The 16,542-nt window shown below is 40.8% G+C and overlaps 1 protein-coding gene across 1 annotated transcript in view; it reads right to left on the reverse strand.

Annotated features, from left to right (window-relative positions):
• LOC137437069 (sodium/potassium/calcium exchanger 4-like) overlaps positions 1 to 16,542 on the reverse strand; it is a 293,744-nt gene that overhangs the window by 260,550 nt on the left and 16,652 nt on the right. Inside the window, exon 2 of the mRNA XM_068131418.2 lies at positions 14,082 to 14,201. Coding sequence (XP_067987519.2) covers positions 14,082 to 14,201 — 120 coding nt within the window. The remainder of the gene's footprint in view (positions 1 to 14,081; positions 14,202 to 16,542) is intronic.

The following is a 16,542-nucleotide window of genomic DNA, read 5'->3' on the forward strand; positions in this document are numbered from 1 at the left end:
GCTCTTACTTGAGCCGATGCGACTAGGTGAGGATTCGTCAAAATCTCAGCGCCCCAAATCTGACTTCGCAGATTTTCCACTCCAGCGATAATTCCTATCACCGGATGTCTCTTCAAGGAACTCAAAATTCCTTCGCGACTTTTGGTAGACCAGGCTCGCTATGGAGCCTTGACGTCACCCGTCTTCTCCAACTTTGCTCGCACCGCCTCTTCCTCTTCACCTCCTCGTCTTCCCGTTCGGTTTCCTGTATCATTTTAAGTTAACCTTTTTAACTTTAGATAGCTGTTCCTGAATAATAAACCTTTTGAGAATAATAATAGTACATAATATCAGAAATATCTCAAGTGGGTGAAAACCACAACAGCGGAAGTGATGAATCCGTAACACATGACTTGAAGATTGCTGTTCGTCAACACTCCCTATGCCACTTGACTGAGCTTCAACAATTTTGCACAGAAGATTGGGCAAATATTGCCCAATCATGGTGTGCGAAGTTGGTAGGAACCTATCCCAACAGACTCAGAGCTGTAATTGCTGTCAAAGGTCCTTCCACCAAGTATTAACTCAGGGGGGTTGACACTTATCCAACCAAGATATTCTAGTTTTGTATTTTTGATTCATTTTCTGAAATTTGTAGAATTTGTTTTTCACTTGGACGTTGTGGGTTACGATGTGTAAATAAAGGTGGGAAAAGTCTGACTTAATGCAACCAGTACACCCGCTCACTACGGGAGTGGCAGGAAGGGTCATTCCTCTTTGGGGTACATAGATTACAGTCGATCTATGGTCGGGTCTCAAGAACATTGGGTGTGTGTTCATTCACCAAGTTTCTTGTGGAGACATCGCCAAGTGGATTAAGCATTCGAGCAAGCACTCCATTCGAAACCATTAAGGAACGGCTGGCTTGGCAAGCACTAGAAAGCTGCTTGGCAAATGACCACAACCCAGGCTTCCTCCCTTTCAGTTTCGTGTTAACAGCAAGAGCGAGTTTCAAAAGTTCACTACGAAAAACGCCACGTTAGCGGCAGGAACGGCCATGTTATTAACCCAACCCTTGTGGGGTATACAGAGTACAGTAAATCTTCGCTCAGTTCTGTAAGTAAAACTTACCTCACAGATGTCGGGATTCCTCCAAATTTCTTTGTTTAGCGTTATAAACAGCATTAGCGACTGTTTAAAAAGCTAATCGTACGTGTTTGTGGTTTATAATACTTTTACTTCTGGTAGAGGCCATTGGGCCGTTGCTCCCACGGAAACGCCATGACAAGCTATAAAAACCCCTTGGGGAGTTGGGATATTATTGGTATTAATATTGTTTTGTAATAACAATAATATTATGCTTTTGGTATCAGAAGCGTCCTTAGAAAAGCACCATGGCAAAGCTAACTTAACATGGATATACACCTCAACCCTTGTGGGTTTCACGCAACCCAATCGACGGCATTGGCAGGGAAAACCCACTCGGGGGAGAAAACCCCCCTTGGGGAGGGGGGGGCAAATGAATGCGCTACAACCTTTATTATGTAACCCTTAGCCATCCTGTCAAGTTTGGTTGAGATTGGATAAGTAACAACGGATTGTATCGCGGTCAAAAAATCATTAGACAGACAGACAGACAGACAGATGCCAAATTGCATATTTTAGTATGATTTAATTTCAGGCTATAAGGCAACAAAAGGTGAAATTTTTGAAAGAGGGTGTAGACCTTCTATAGGCACTGTATATATATGCATTACAACATACTCATTACAACATTACAGCATTTTTGACGATTCACCAAAATTACCAAACCTCTGTAAGTTTGTATATCTCATATATCCCAACTCGTTGCTATTATCTGCTGTCCAGCACACATACCCCTGTTTTCCCAATATCCTGCTTATTTCCATTCCTTCTCCAAATTTAATTCCCCTCATCCAAATTTTACATCCTGTATATTGATTTTGAAGATTGCTCCAAGCCAAGCGATTAATCTAGTCCACACATTAAGAATTTAATAATCTGGTGTGGCTGGATGCTTGAGGTTTACCCCAAAAATCCAAATAGCACTTACCAGCTAGAGAGTTGAACATACGTTTTATGTAGAACTAGCAGGAGAGAAATACCCGGCATTGCCCGGTGATATTTTAATCCTGTTGGCATTTTGATAAAATCTTTTTTTTTCTTCTATTTTTGTGGGTGTCGAAAACACTTCCCTACACCCACGAAGGAAAATTTATACATGATATTTTAAAATGACACACACCACACACTAATCGGGGATAAATTAATATTACCTGTCACAGCTCCAAAGGCTCTTTTTTTAAATCAAAAAATATTGAACTTTCTTTTTTCAAAATTTTCAAAAGAAAATTCCCTTAAAACACTCCCCGACACTCACTGATGAACCCTTCAAAGTTTGAGGATGATCAGTTCAGCCATCTCTGAGAAAAGTGGTGACACAGACAGACGGACAAATGGCTCTCTTATAGTATAGATTCGTGGTATAGATGCTGGTGAATGTGAACTTGATGTTTCGAGATAAAGTTTTGCCGATCGATAAATACGCTGCCAATCATGAAGAAGACATACCACCAAGCCTCGACCGCTTCCGGAAGAAGTTTATTTGTATTTAAATGTCTGGTAATTGCTTTGTATTTATTTATACCTATGTATACTTTAATATAACTGTCATTAATCAAAAGGGTTTAGGCAGTACAGTGATTTTTAAAAGGGGAAATCCAATATATATATAACTTTTGTTTTTCAAAAATTTCAAAAACGTTTTTTGCCCAAAACACTCCCCTGCACCCACTCACTAATGAAACTCTGGAAGTTTTTTTTTTTTTTTTGTATACAAGATCGAGGCTCGTGAAAGAGCGAACTTTAATCACACAGAAAGACAAACCGACACATAAAACATATAACATCGGGAGCGGTAGACAAGATGGGGAGAGGGGGAAGGACACAAACACAACATTTGAGAGCAGGGGCCAAGAGACATGGAGACATCGAGAGATCTGTGGGAGGGAGAGGGCTTTGGGGGGGGGGGGAGGCATGGGAAGGGGGGGTGGGAGAGGTATAAAACATATGGACACTGCCAGGACTTCCAGGAAAGAAGTTGGAATTTCAAACAAGGTGGATCTGGGGTGAATTAGCGGGGGTAGAAAAGATCAAGGTTTTGGATGTTGGAAGATAAGAGATGGTGGTGAACAGCTGTTTTAAAGACCTGGAGGGTGGAGTGGGATTGAAGGGAGTGTGGGAGTTTGTTCCAGAGGCGGGAGAAAAGAGGAATGAAAGAGTGAAGGTGAGCAGAGAGCCGAGATTTCGGCAGTTTAACCATCAGGGGGTTGCTGGCAGATCTTGTGCGACCTGTAGGAATATTTGGGGGACAGAGCACAGAGAGAGCTGGGGGAGCAAGGCCGGAGAGGAGTCGGTAGAAGACAAAAAGACCACCTACCTGCCTGCGGTGAGTGAGTGAAAGGCCCTCAGAGATAGCTTCATCGTGGGAGATTTCAATGATTCTGAAAGCTTTGGCCTCAACAGCGTGAAGCCGAGCAAGGTGTGAGGCAGGAGCACCGGCCCATAGGGGAGAACAGTATTCCATTGAGCTGCGGATGAAAGCCTTGTATGTGGTGAGGAGCTCAGGTGTGCCTAGGAAGGACTTCGCACGATGGAGGATGCCCAGTCGGCGACTGACTTTGGAGACCAGCTTGGAAATGTGGTCTTCCCAAGAAAGATCATGGCAGATAGTGAGACCCAAAAGCTTGAGCGACAGAACTTCTTGTAGAGGATTGTTGAGAAAGTAGATGGGAGGGTTGTCCAGTCGATATTTTCGGAGAGACATCGTAAGAGTGTGAGATTTGTCAGGATTGAAAGATATTGTAACGAATTTGAGAAGTGTAACGGTTTTGAAGAGTGTAACAATTTTGGAGGAAGTGTAACGAATGTGAAAAGTATGGTTTTGTTGTGTGTAACACCCTCGTAATGTAAATAATGGTCGCAGCCGTCCTCCTAGTTAATTCCATGAAACTTACACACAGGCCACGATATATCTTTTTAAATAGTTTATTTCCTTATTCCATGTAGGCTAAATATGTGTTTCCCACTAGATTGACTCTGCATTGTATCAAACGAAATAAGCGTAGGCCCCTTTCAATTTCCCCAATCATCTCCGCTCTCCAAAGTTCCTTTCAAAAGCGGTGCGAGTGGTGTTCAATCCCGCAAGCCGCCATTGCTCATGTGCTCATCTCGGAGAAGAGGGCGGTAGGAGCCGCCAACTCACAGGCGTGGCACGTCGTCATGATCAAAGGAGGAATCGGACAGCCCTAACAGCCAACCAGCACCGCGGTTAGCGACCCGGTAGGCGTGCCCTCGCAGCCGGCGGCTTGATTCCGCCCCGAGTAATAAAAGCGACTGGAAGGGACTGCTTCGGGAGATGAGAGAAGAGGTGACATGCGAGAGGAGCTGTGAGCTGAGCTGTGAGCGGTGAGATGAGAGACGCTCCAAGCCAAAAAGGAGAGGTACTTGGAGAGGAAACCAGCTTTGGAGAGACGCGCTGAGAGGAGGGAGACGGCTCCACCAGAAGGAGAGGAGCAGGTGTGACCGAGCCAGCACGTGACGTCTACAGCATCAGCAGCGTCGACGCGACCGAGGGTTTTCCCGCCAAAAACGCGAAGAATTGGGAGCTGCTACCTCCAGCCCTGCCGGTTGCAGGGACCTGACCCTGCCTCCCTCTCCAGCAACCCACCTCCGCCATCCCTGCCTGCAATTTCCCCCGTGTAAGTGTGAACGTCGTCTGTCTTGAATGTTGTCCTGGGGTTAAGTAAATTGAATAGTATAAGTTAACGATTCACTGTGTGACTGCTTCTTCCATCCATTGCTTGTGTGTGTATAATAAATCTGTTCTGCCTCCGTACTCTGTCTTCTCTTTTCCTTCTCTTTCGGTCGCTTTAGAGGTTTCCCGATTGAATATCTGTGGTGCGATCTGGTCAACGTCGGGTGGAATCGGGCCAATTGGGGATCCTGCAACGGTCGCGGTTGGACCATCCGCTCGGCCCATCATAACATCTAAACCGCGATCCGTAACAATATGTTCTTTGACCAGTCTGTGATTTTGTCCAGGTCTTCAGAGAGTGAGGAGGCTGCAGACTGCCGATCTGAGGGAAGAGGAATGGAGCGGCAGAGAGTGGAGTCATCAGCAAAGAGATAGAGAGGATTTTCCAGAGAGTCGGAGAGATCATTGATAAAGACCAGAAAAAGCACAGGGCCCAGAACACTGCCTTGGGGAACTCCAGCCTGAACAGGTAGGGGAGATGAGAGAAATCCATTCAGGGCCACACGTTGACTACGACCAGAGAGGAAGTCCGCAAGCCATGCATGGAGATTTCCATGGATACCATAGGAGGAGAGTTTGGTGAGCAGAGCAGGGTGCCAGACCGTATCGAAGGCACGTGATATGTCAAGGGAGACAGCTGTGATTTCCTGTTTGGCATTGAGGACCTCCATCCATTGTTGAGACAGCAGAAGCAGCATGTCCAGAGTAGATTGACCTGGTCTGAAACCAAATTGATGATCAGAGATCTTTTCAGAGAGACAGATTTCAGATTTCAGCTTTTCAGATTTCAGAGATCAGAGATCATGTCCAGAGTAGAGTGACCAAAGTTTGACGAAAATCCATCCATTCAGCCATCTCTGAGAAAAATGGCGACACAAAGACAGACAGACAGACAAACGGCTCTCTTGTGGTATAGATTTGACTTTATGTACAATTTCCAGCTGAACAGAATCTGACTGAGTGCAACTATCATTTATGTACCTTGCAAGTGGGAGACATACTGTCTGTATTATCTGCACGCACTTGCTTGTGGCCTTTGAAGATCCCATATATTACCTTTTGAAAACAGAAGGGCTTTTTATGCCGGAACCCAAGCTATTTTACAAAATCTTGCGTCCCTAATCAAATGCCTTAATCACCCCTAGTCATCAAGATTATTCTGTCGCATCCGAATATGATGAACAATGAGAGGGTGGCTATGTGGTTGGATATCTGACAATGTGAAGAAATTCCAACCATGGTTGACTGCGCTCCTTCCAGAGAGGTACTCACTCATCATTTCTATGACGTGCCAATTAATGTATGACGCAAAAAACCAACAATAATATTTCCCTGAAGAACATAGCATTCTCCATGATGCAGTCAGTGCCCCTTTTGGCACTGCGTCAGATGCCAGTTTTAGTTTGATTCATTCAAAAAATGATCAAACTCAGGAAAAGACAGGTCAAACTAACTAATAGACAAACTAACTAATGTTCTTATATCCCAACTCCCAGTTAGTTAGACAAACTAACTAAACTAAGTTAGTCAAACTAACTAATATTCTTTCGTTTTAAAGCCAATACTTGTACAATTACATTTGCATAAAAACACATTCCATCATCTCGTTAGTATTTTTTTTTTTTTTTTTGTATACTGGATCGAGGCTCGTGAAAGAGCTAACATTTATTTCACAAACAAATCAACCAGACAAACAAAATATATAAAAAGAGGGAGCGGAAGACAAGATGGGGAGAGAAGGGGAAGCACACAACCACAACATTTGAGAGCAGGGAGAAGTGTGGGAGGGAGAGGGCTTGGGGGCAGGAGGCATGGGAGGGGGAGGGGGGGAGGGGGAGGTATAAAACACAAGGGGGATTCAGACCCAATCTCAAACTTCATTTATTTATTTATTTTGCCATCCAAGATCAACAAGAGCCACCAATAGCTGAAAGCTATTGAAAACAGATGTCGATTCCGAGGCATCGGGAATGTAATCAAGTTAACTGCTTCTCTTGGTCAAAGTTCGAACACCAGGCAGGTTTAATTGAAGCAAACTGGAAGAATTTTACCAAACATAGTCTTCTGAAAATGTGTCTCAGGTACCATGGGAACTTCTTCATAAATGAGCTCACAGGTAATAAAGAACGACCCAGTGACGAGCCCAGAACACAGCATAAGTGGAAAAGCATGGTTAACAACACCCGCTAATCATGATTGGTGGTGGAGTGGAGCAGGCATTATCTGTAATGACTATATTTTCCTTACCTATCATTTCACAAGGTCATGTTTGTGCCAAGATAAGTTAATGAAACGATTTTTCCATTTGGAAATGTCCTCGAACAACCCAAACAGGGCAAGATCACAAGTTTCAAAAATTCTGAATGAGTCTATACTTTATTGAAAACAATTAACGTTTTGAATACTGCACATGATTCACACTTTCAGGTGTAAATTCCTTCTACCTTTTCTTTTTCTTTCTGTTTTTGTTCAAACTGCAATCTTTTAAGATGCTCATCAATTTCTGCTCTGGTAATGTAATGTGCATGATGCCCAATTTCATGCGGTTATTTTTCGAGCATGGATTGTTTTGGTGAGGGAATGACTTTGATCATGCGGCCATCTTCTTAATGCTGACGCCACTTTTAATGTCGAAAATGGCCGGCATTTCACAACAACAGGTTATTTGTGCTCCGTCTCCTATCACAGCCACAAGAAAGCATGCCATAAACGGTTTACATAGTTCTGCAAGTGTTCCATGGTGCATTCTTATTCATGGCTGATTGTTAAAGCTAACATTTTGGCACAAATTTAGGGAGTTCAGCAGACATCATGTGATATGCACATCGCACTGTCATCACTTCCTTTTAAGGTTCTTTATCTTCAGCATAACCGTTCATAAACTAGAGCTCCCAGGGAAGCAGAACTCAACTGAACTGACTGGACAACTTTAAAGTCGGTCAGTTGTCTGTACTAGATTTGACTTAAATGAAAACCCAACAACCTTGTGTAATAATCTTCTTCAGCTTCGGCATCCTGAAATTAAAAAGATTTTTGTCAATTTCTATATATACATTTCACTTCCGTAAATGTTGTGTTCACTTCTTTCTCAGTTTCAGCATCCTAAATTCTTGTGCTTTTCTTAAGAGCTGAAAAAAATATGCCGGCCTATGGCGGCCATTTTGTGACAGATCGGGTTGACATTCGATAGCAACCGACCTTGTGTGGCAAGAGTGTCACACACCATGTTTGATCCAAATCCATAAATATTTGTGGACGTTAAAGTCTTAACGTCGTTTCGGAGCTGGAAACAATATGGCGGCCTATGGCGGCCATTTTGTGACGGATCGGGTTGGAATGCAATAGCAACCTACCTTGTGTGGTAAGGGTTAAACATTCTAAGTTTGATCAAAATCTGTTAATATTTGCGGACGCTAGAGTGTTAACATCGTTTTCATGACCAAAAACAAAATGGTCGCCTAAGTCCGCCATTTTTCAACGGATCGGGCTGAAATGTAATACCAACCTGGTCTTTGGGGTAAGGATGCTGCATGTCAAGTTTGATCAGAATCGGTTGATATTTGTGGACGCTGGAGTGTTAACGTCGAAAAGTTAACGGACGACAGACGACGACAGACGACGGACGCCGGAGGGTTCAGTATGTGATGAACTCAACTGGACGGCAGTCCAGTTGAGTTTAAAGGTATCACCGATTCATCACTGGCATTTTTCACAATAATCTAAGGTTCATAGTGGAGTTTGGACATACATATATCACATGCAGAACAAGAAATGTATGAAACATCAGTGTAATTTTCCATGATTGAAATTTTCCATGAAATGTAAACATTTACTATTTTTATTTTTTTTGTATACTGAATCGAGGCTCGTGAAAGAGCTAACATTTATTTCACAAACAAATCAACCAGACAAACAAAATATATAAAAAGAGGGAGCGGAAGACAAGATGGGGAGAGAAGGGGAAGCACACAAACACAACATTTGAGAGCAGGGAGAAGTGTGGGGGGGGGGGGGGGGAGAGGGCTTGGGGGGAGGAGGCGTGGGAAGGGGGGGGAGGTATAAATTTGAGTCAATGTCTCCGTAATTACACCCTGCATATCCGATACGTCTTGTTTCTGATACAGTACCATCTCCCGGCCTCTATATAACAACTTCTTGCCCCATTTATTTCCTTCACATGCAAAGACTTTTTCCCATTTTTTTTAGATGGTCTTTTTGCACATTTTGTGATCAATCTTTTTTCAAAACAAACTCCATATCCTCATTTTCACAACAACAGTTTAACACATTTATTAATGCATGATCACTGACAAACAAATCAAAGCTCATACTTTGGATAGACGTAAGATGTGAGGGACATTCAATAATTTCATGGAACAAATTTAGTCAGAATACCCCAAGACACACCAACACATGTTATATTTATTAGTATATATAATTAGTATCAGTAAGGATTGTTTTTACTCATTATATACACATATATTGAAAAAGAAAAAGACGGTGTTTTTTGGACAATTGTGAGTATCTCATTCCGACGACATTTTGAACGGGCCATGTATATTTTGATGACTTACACTGTTATTTTCTCAACATTTTCTCGAAATCACAGACTACTCAGGTAATGCTTGGACTTCTTTGCAGATTAAATGGCCTTGTTAATTTGTTATTTTGACAATAAGCTCTAAAAGTAGCTAACAGTAACACATTAAAGAGTTTGAAGAACAAAAACAATTTTTAAAAAATCATGCAGCATCGTGTTCCATCACGCAGTGTTCAAGTATGTGCTTAAATTGTAGTAACAATGATTTAAAACATCGTTTAAAAAATTCCCAAAGTTTAGCGATGTTGAAGCATTCTGAGGCATCCCCCTTCAACACTACACCACCATATTTAACATGTCAAAGTACTGCAAAAGTAGATGTTCTTGGAAGTGATAAGAAGGTGATTTGTGTTCTACCGTGCTCAATTATATATAGTCAGGTTCACGATGTTAACAAATATAATTTCGTTCAAAATTTTGGTAGATTAGCAAAACTATACATTTTTGGAATATTCAGGGCATGAGGAATCCAAAAATTAATGTTTACATTTGCGTAGACACCTTTGCGAAAATGACACTCAGGACAGTGATGAAGATAGTCAGGTTCACTATGTTAACAAATATAATTTCTTTCAAAATTTTGGGATTAGCAAACCTGTACATTTTTGGAATCTTCAGAGCATGGAGAATCTGAAAATCAATGTTGGCATTTGCACAGACACCTGCATGGCCGCCATTTTGGATTTTCAAAATGGCCGCCATAAAATACATATTTTGCGCGATCTCGGCTTCTCGTCAACCTAGAGACTTAATTAAATATGCTAATCCTATGTTTTCTGGGTCAAGGAATCCAATAAAGGCCTCAAAATAGTGCTCAGGATTATAGAAAAGCAACAAACAAAGGTAATTGAAAACCATTGTCTTTATATTTGTGATATAACTGTATTACATAATACATGATATTGCAAGTATTAAAGGTATGGGTTTATAAAGCAAGAAAGCAGCCTTGTTAGTATCAGATTGAACTATAAGTCCTACACACAGGATCTACGAGGTCTACACCGTTCAGGAATATGCTTTTACAGATCTTCATCACTGTCCTGAGTGTCATTTTCCCAAAGGTGTCTACGCAAATGTAAACATTAATTTTTGGATTCCTCATGCTCTGAATATTCCAAAAATGTATAGTTTTGCTAATCTACCAAAATTTTGAACGAAAAAACATAGTGAACCTGACTACTAATTAGATTTAAATAAAATACAGATTGTAAAAGTCGTATAAATAAATTAATTCCGAAATTTACCGCCGTTTTACACTGTGTATTTACCACTCTATTTAACATGTTACATTAGTCCTTTGTTCCTGTTGTTTGTGTCCTTTATGACTTCTTTTTTTTTTTGACATCTTTAAAACAGCAAGTTTCCTCTTGGGTATTATTTTCAATTTTGATTGACTGCCAGACTTTAAGAGTAAAAAGAGTTTTTAAAAAATGATCTCACTCCTCTCTGCACATGTGTGATCGGAACGAATTTAGACAAAGTACGGTTAAATAGCAGATTTGTCTTCCGATTCATGTTCCGATTCGTGTTCAAAATATAATATTCAATTTAAACTAGCTTGTTCCTCGAACATAAACCTACGTTTGTAGACAGACAGATGGGCGAACGGACGGACATGAACCAATTGCTTAACCCCGCTTTTCGCTTCGCCAGCATGGGATAATTAACAAGGTGAATAATTTTCATGAGCTCGTCAATAACGGAGTCGACGAGCTCTTAAAACTATAATGATATCCTTCCGTCAGTCCGTCAGGCAGTGGGTCCATTAACATTTATTTGTTTTTCCCCGACTCCGAGGAGGAGGCACAATGGATCATTTTGAAACTTGGCATGAGGATTCTGGACACTGAATGTGCAAAAACTACTGGAACTCCTTTTTTTGTATTTCCATCCAGGTGTTTAGATAATTATAACTTAAAGTATAATTATGTGAATATCACGTACAATCTATATATATGGAACAAGATTAGTGTTTGTATGTACGAGTATGTATGTCCGCTATATATCCATTGGTTGAACAGCTGGCCTGATGCCACCCACAAATTTAACATAAAGAAATCATACGACTGCCATTTGGTAAACCTAAGACAACTTTGGAAGTGTCATAATCACTATCACCATGCCCTCCCTATAAGTTTTCCCTTCAATGTAAAACAACCTAAGTGACTGTTTAAACTTTAAAGTATCATCAAATATAGAAAGGTTTGAGCTGATAGGCAACATAGGCCTTGTTAAGGTGATAGTACATATCTTCAGGCCTCAGACTTCAGGCCTTTGACTTCAGGCCTCTGGTCACCCTATGGGTACAGTGCAATTGGAATTATCTGAGCTATATAACCACAATGTATTATATATGCACATAAGCAGTACGCATGTTTTTGTTTCATATATGTAACCCAGGTTATTTGTATTTTCGGGAGTGATCGAGGCAGCGGTACGTTGCCTATACACCACCCAAATACAGGAGATGTGTCTGAAAAACGTGTTGCAACACTTGGAACAAGATCGCCCGTTGGGTGGGTGCTCTGCTCATGAAAATAATTTCCCATCTAATTAAACTGAAAATCAACTTTAGCACCTAATAAACCCCGAATACGATCGGACTCCATTGGGATACGAGCACCTGTCCCACTTGGAACCATTCATTTTTGTTTTCCTCACAAAATCAAAATTAAAGTAACTACTATATATTGGAAAAATAAATAAATAAATAACAATAATAGCCGGCGAAGCCGGTGTTGTGAATGAACACGTATGTATTATGTTGAAAAGCCAGATTTTGCTGAATCCTTTGAGAATTTCGAAGCTTTGACGCACCAAATCGCTCCACGGAGGCCGCCATTTTGCGGATGCGGAAGTATGCATAAAAAATTGCGAAAAAGTTCAATAGGAGTTTGTTTCACCCGTCTTTTTTTGATTCACAATCTTATGCACCTCTAATTTGTAATTAAAATACTTTAAGACCAACCTCGTTCCCCGGGCTCGCACGGGCCCCGGTTATCTTCAACGAAAATCGTCACCAAACACCGGAACCAATGAGATTCGAGCATTTGAAAAAATATTTCAAAAACCAAATCGCTCCATGGAGGCCGCCATCTTGCGGATGCGGAAGTATGCATAAAAAATTGCGAAAAAGTTCAATAGGAGTTTGTTTCACCCGTCTTTTTTTGATTCACAATCTTATGCACCTCTAATTTGTAATTAAAATACTTTAAGACCAACCTCGTTCCCCGGGCCCACACGGGCCTGGTTATCTTCAACGAAAATCATCACCAAACACTGGAACCAATGAGATTCGAGCATTTGAAAAAATATTTCAAAAACCAAATCGCTCCATGGAGGCCGCCATCTTGCGAATGCGGAAGTATGCATAAAAAATTGCGAAAAAGTTCAATCGGAGTTTGTTTCACCCATCTTTTTTTGATTCACAATCTTATGCACCTTTAATTTGTAATTAAAATACTTTAAGACCAACCTCGGCCTGCACGGGCCTGCACGGTCCCTGGTTATCTTCAACGAAAATCGCCACCAAACACCGGAACCAATGAGATTCGAGTATTTGAAAAAATATTTCAAAAAAGGTTATTACGCGTTTCAGAGGCTGAAAACGGCGTCAAATATTCTAAAATTGACGAATTATTTTTTAGAAATCTCGCGGCCGTAGGGCATAGTTTTTCACGGCCGGAAATATCCGAAATTGAGACGGAATTCACCGAATTAATCAAGAAGGAAATTTTATAAATTTTAATCTCATCCAGAATGTAAATGGTGTCATTTTGAACTAGGTATGCTACCTACTACCAACTACCTAACCTACTGATGCCATAGTGATGGGTAAAATAGTGGCAAGAGGCTTTGGCTTCGCCGGCTCATTGCGGCTTTGCAGTCGGTACTAGTATTAATAACCTTGTTTCTGATAAATGAAATGTGTAATATGTTTCAGAAAAATTGTTGAAAGAAATGCAACTCTGCTTGATAAAAATGAACGACATACATGTAGCTGCATTTGTATCGCAATTCTCAAACCACAAAAGCCAAACACCATATTTATTTTCCTCTCATGAGCCATTTCAACTGCTCTTGAAGAGCAAGGGACTTGATTGCTGCTACTGTACTGTTCCTCATGGGAATAGTAGCTATTGTCTGTGTCAGGCAAAGAGTAGGGAGAAAACACAATGTGAGTTCGTAATATAGACTTCTGATCATATATGAGGATAAACAATGGTGTCAGGCTGACAGGTAAAGACAGATCTCAACAGGGTGTTATTACCATGGACTGCCACTCAAATGGGGACTAGGCAATGGTTATGTGGATGTTCCCAAACACTAGTCCTGGATAGTGCTGTTTCTGCCTCAATGTAGCTTCATTAACAGGCCAAAATGGCTACTAATAAACTTGTGAAAAGTCATTTAAAGTTAGGAATTGGGATAAAATAACTTCAAAATAAACAAAAATGTGAGGAAAGTGTGGAAAGATCAAAATAAAGGAAGGATTAATTTGCAGTCCATACCCTGCTTGTCCAGAAGATATCCTGCCAACAAAATGTGGCCAAAAGGAGGATGACCATAATTGTCCACCATCATGCTTCTTCAAATAACTTTTCATGGAGGCAAAAAGAAACTTCATTCAAGGTAATCAAGCATTCTGTTACTCGCAAAGCTTACCTGGGTGGGTGCAGTTCTTCTGCTGGCGAGATTCGTTGCCAAATTCTCCCTCGTGCTGCAGCAGCCTCCGAGTTGGGCCTGTGCTCGTCACATTGTAAAAGGAATCCTTCCTCACTCCATCTGTTTGAATATCGGGGTCTGTTATTATATGATTTGTGATTCCATGAGCTCATCAAAGGTAGCATGTCATGATTCACTCAAGCGGAGGTACAAGCATTTTGAGGTGGACATTGTGCATGTGTTTGATTTGACTCTGTAGCCATGAGAACCAAGCAAGTGATGACGAGTCCAACTTTTTTGTTGTTGTTGTTTTTGTATACAAGATCGAGGCTCGTGTAAGAGCTAACATTGATCACAAAACAGCAAATTGACACGTGAAACATAAAACATATGATAAAGGGAGCGGTAGAACAAGATGGAGAGCAGGGACATCGGGAGATCTGTGGGAGGGAGAGGGCTTGGGGGGAGGAGGCATGGGAAGGGGGGGGGGGAGGGTGGGAGAGGTAAAAAAAACAGATGGACACTGCTAGGACTTCCAGGAAAGAAGTCGGTATTTCAAGAAAGTGGATCTGGGGTGAATTAGCGGGGGTAGAAAAGATCAAGGTTTTGGATGGGGAAAGATAAGAGATGGTGGAGAACAGCTGTTTTAAAGACCTGGAGGGAGGAGAGGGATTGAAGAGAGTGAGGGTGTTTGTTCCAGAACCTTATAGTGTTTCTCAGTAAAGAAAAAAAATCTCCATTTGTATATCTGTTAGTATTTGCAACGACAATTTTGCGTTTTGTTCAGGAAGTCTGGGTTTCAACTGTCTAAGTGTTTACACATGGATAATCCAGCATTAAACCCACATAAAAACCCTACATGAGCTTTCCCTGTCCCCAAGCTAATTCAAAATTTGTAAACGGGTGGAGCAATACACCTTAAGAACCCGCTGTAAATGAGCAGCTGCTGTTGGTGAAAGAAAGAAAAGAGTGAATGGAATTTCATTCTCAATGTGCAAATGCTTGTTTGATAAAATAGCGAGTTAATTGAACCCAGCGCGCCCTGGACCCAACAGTGAGATAACTCCACCGAATGTGCTCTATGTATAGAAGTAGGAAGCCATGGGTAACCAATGTTAATTATAATGATTCCACAATGACTCTCCTAATTTATTCAATGAAAAGATAGTGTTGGTAGATCAGGGGAAGGAAAACTGATAAGTGGGCCTATTAAGTACGGCACCAGCTTGTATAGAGAGTACATAACAGAAAATCAGCAATTTGTCCTTTTGTTTGCAACCATGTTTTATTCATTAAAATCTTCTTAAGATTTTTTATTAAGGATTGAGTGACGCAGCATCTAGAAAAGCTTAATATGAAGATAATTGGCGAGGATTCTATATCTTATAAATATTTTCAAGTCTTTGTGAGTTTGTTACTTGCAAAATCGAAGATTTTCCGAGTATATTGTTTGGTCTCGTGCGTTAATTCTGCCTGTTTGTCTGTCTGTCCATCACCTACAGGTCACAATTCCCAACCGATCTTCACTAAACTTCACCAGATGGTAGAGTTGGTCATAAGGAAGAGGCCTATTTATTTTGAGGTCAGAGGTCAAAGGCCAACTCATGGTCAAACTTACAAAATAATCAATTTTCATCCAATTGACTTGAAAGTTAAATAGCAATTGCATAGTGCATCACCTAATTGGGAAACCAAATATTTTAAGGTCAAAAAGTCAAAGGTCAACTCAAGGCCAAACTTCTAAAATCATAAACTTCCATTTGAAAAATCATCAATTTTAATCTGATTGACCCGAGCTTTGACTAAGATCGTCATTTTTCATCTTAATGAAATTGACAATTTGATGTATCAATGGCAACTTTTTGGGGGGGGGGGGGGGGGGAGGTGTGAATTTTGCAAGTATCGTGCTCTCCATAATGTCTTCTTGTTTGTTCGATTTTTCAAGTATATTGGTCGGTTGCGTTTGTGGTTCTGTCTGTCTGTCTGTTTGTCTGTTTGTCTGTTTGTCACCGGCCTACAGGTCACAATTCTAAACCGATCATCACGAAATTCACCAATTTGTCTAGGTCGTCCCAATTGAGAAGCCTATTGATTTTGAGGTCAAAGGTCAAAGGTCATCTGGAGGTCAAATTTCCAAAATCGTCATTTTAAATCCGATTGATTTGAAAATTGAAAAACATTTGTATATTGAGTCAATAAATTGGGAAATTAACTATTTTTGAGGTCAAAAGGTCAAAGGTCAAGTCAAGGTCAAATTTTAAAAGTCATCAATTGTCATCCAAAAAGCCATCAATTCTCAACCAATTGACTTGAAAATTGAACAGCATTTGCATATCGAGCCACTAAATTGGGAAATATACTATTTTGAGGTCAAAAGGTCAAAGGTCAACTCAAGGTCAAACTTCCAAAATCATCACTTTTCATCTGAAAAACCGCCAATTTTCATCCGATTGACTTGAAA

This window comes from Myxine glutinosa, chromosome 11, assembly GCF_964187855.1.
Source record: "Myxine glutinosa chromosome 11, kmMyxGlut1.1, whole genome shotgun sequence".
Lineage (NCBI taxonomy): Eukaryota > Metazoa > Chordata > Myxini > Myxiniformes > Myxinidae > Myxine > Myxine glutinosa.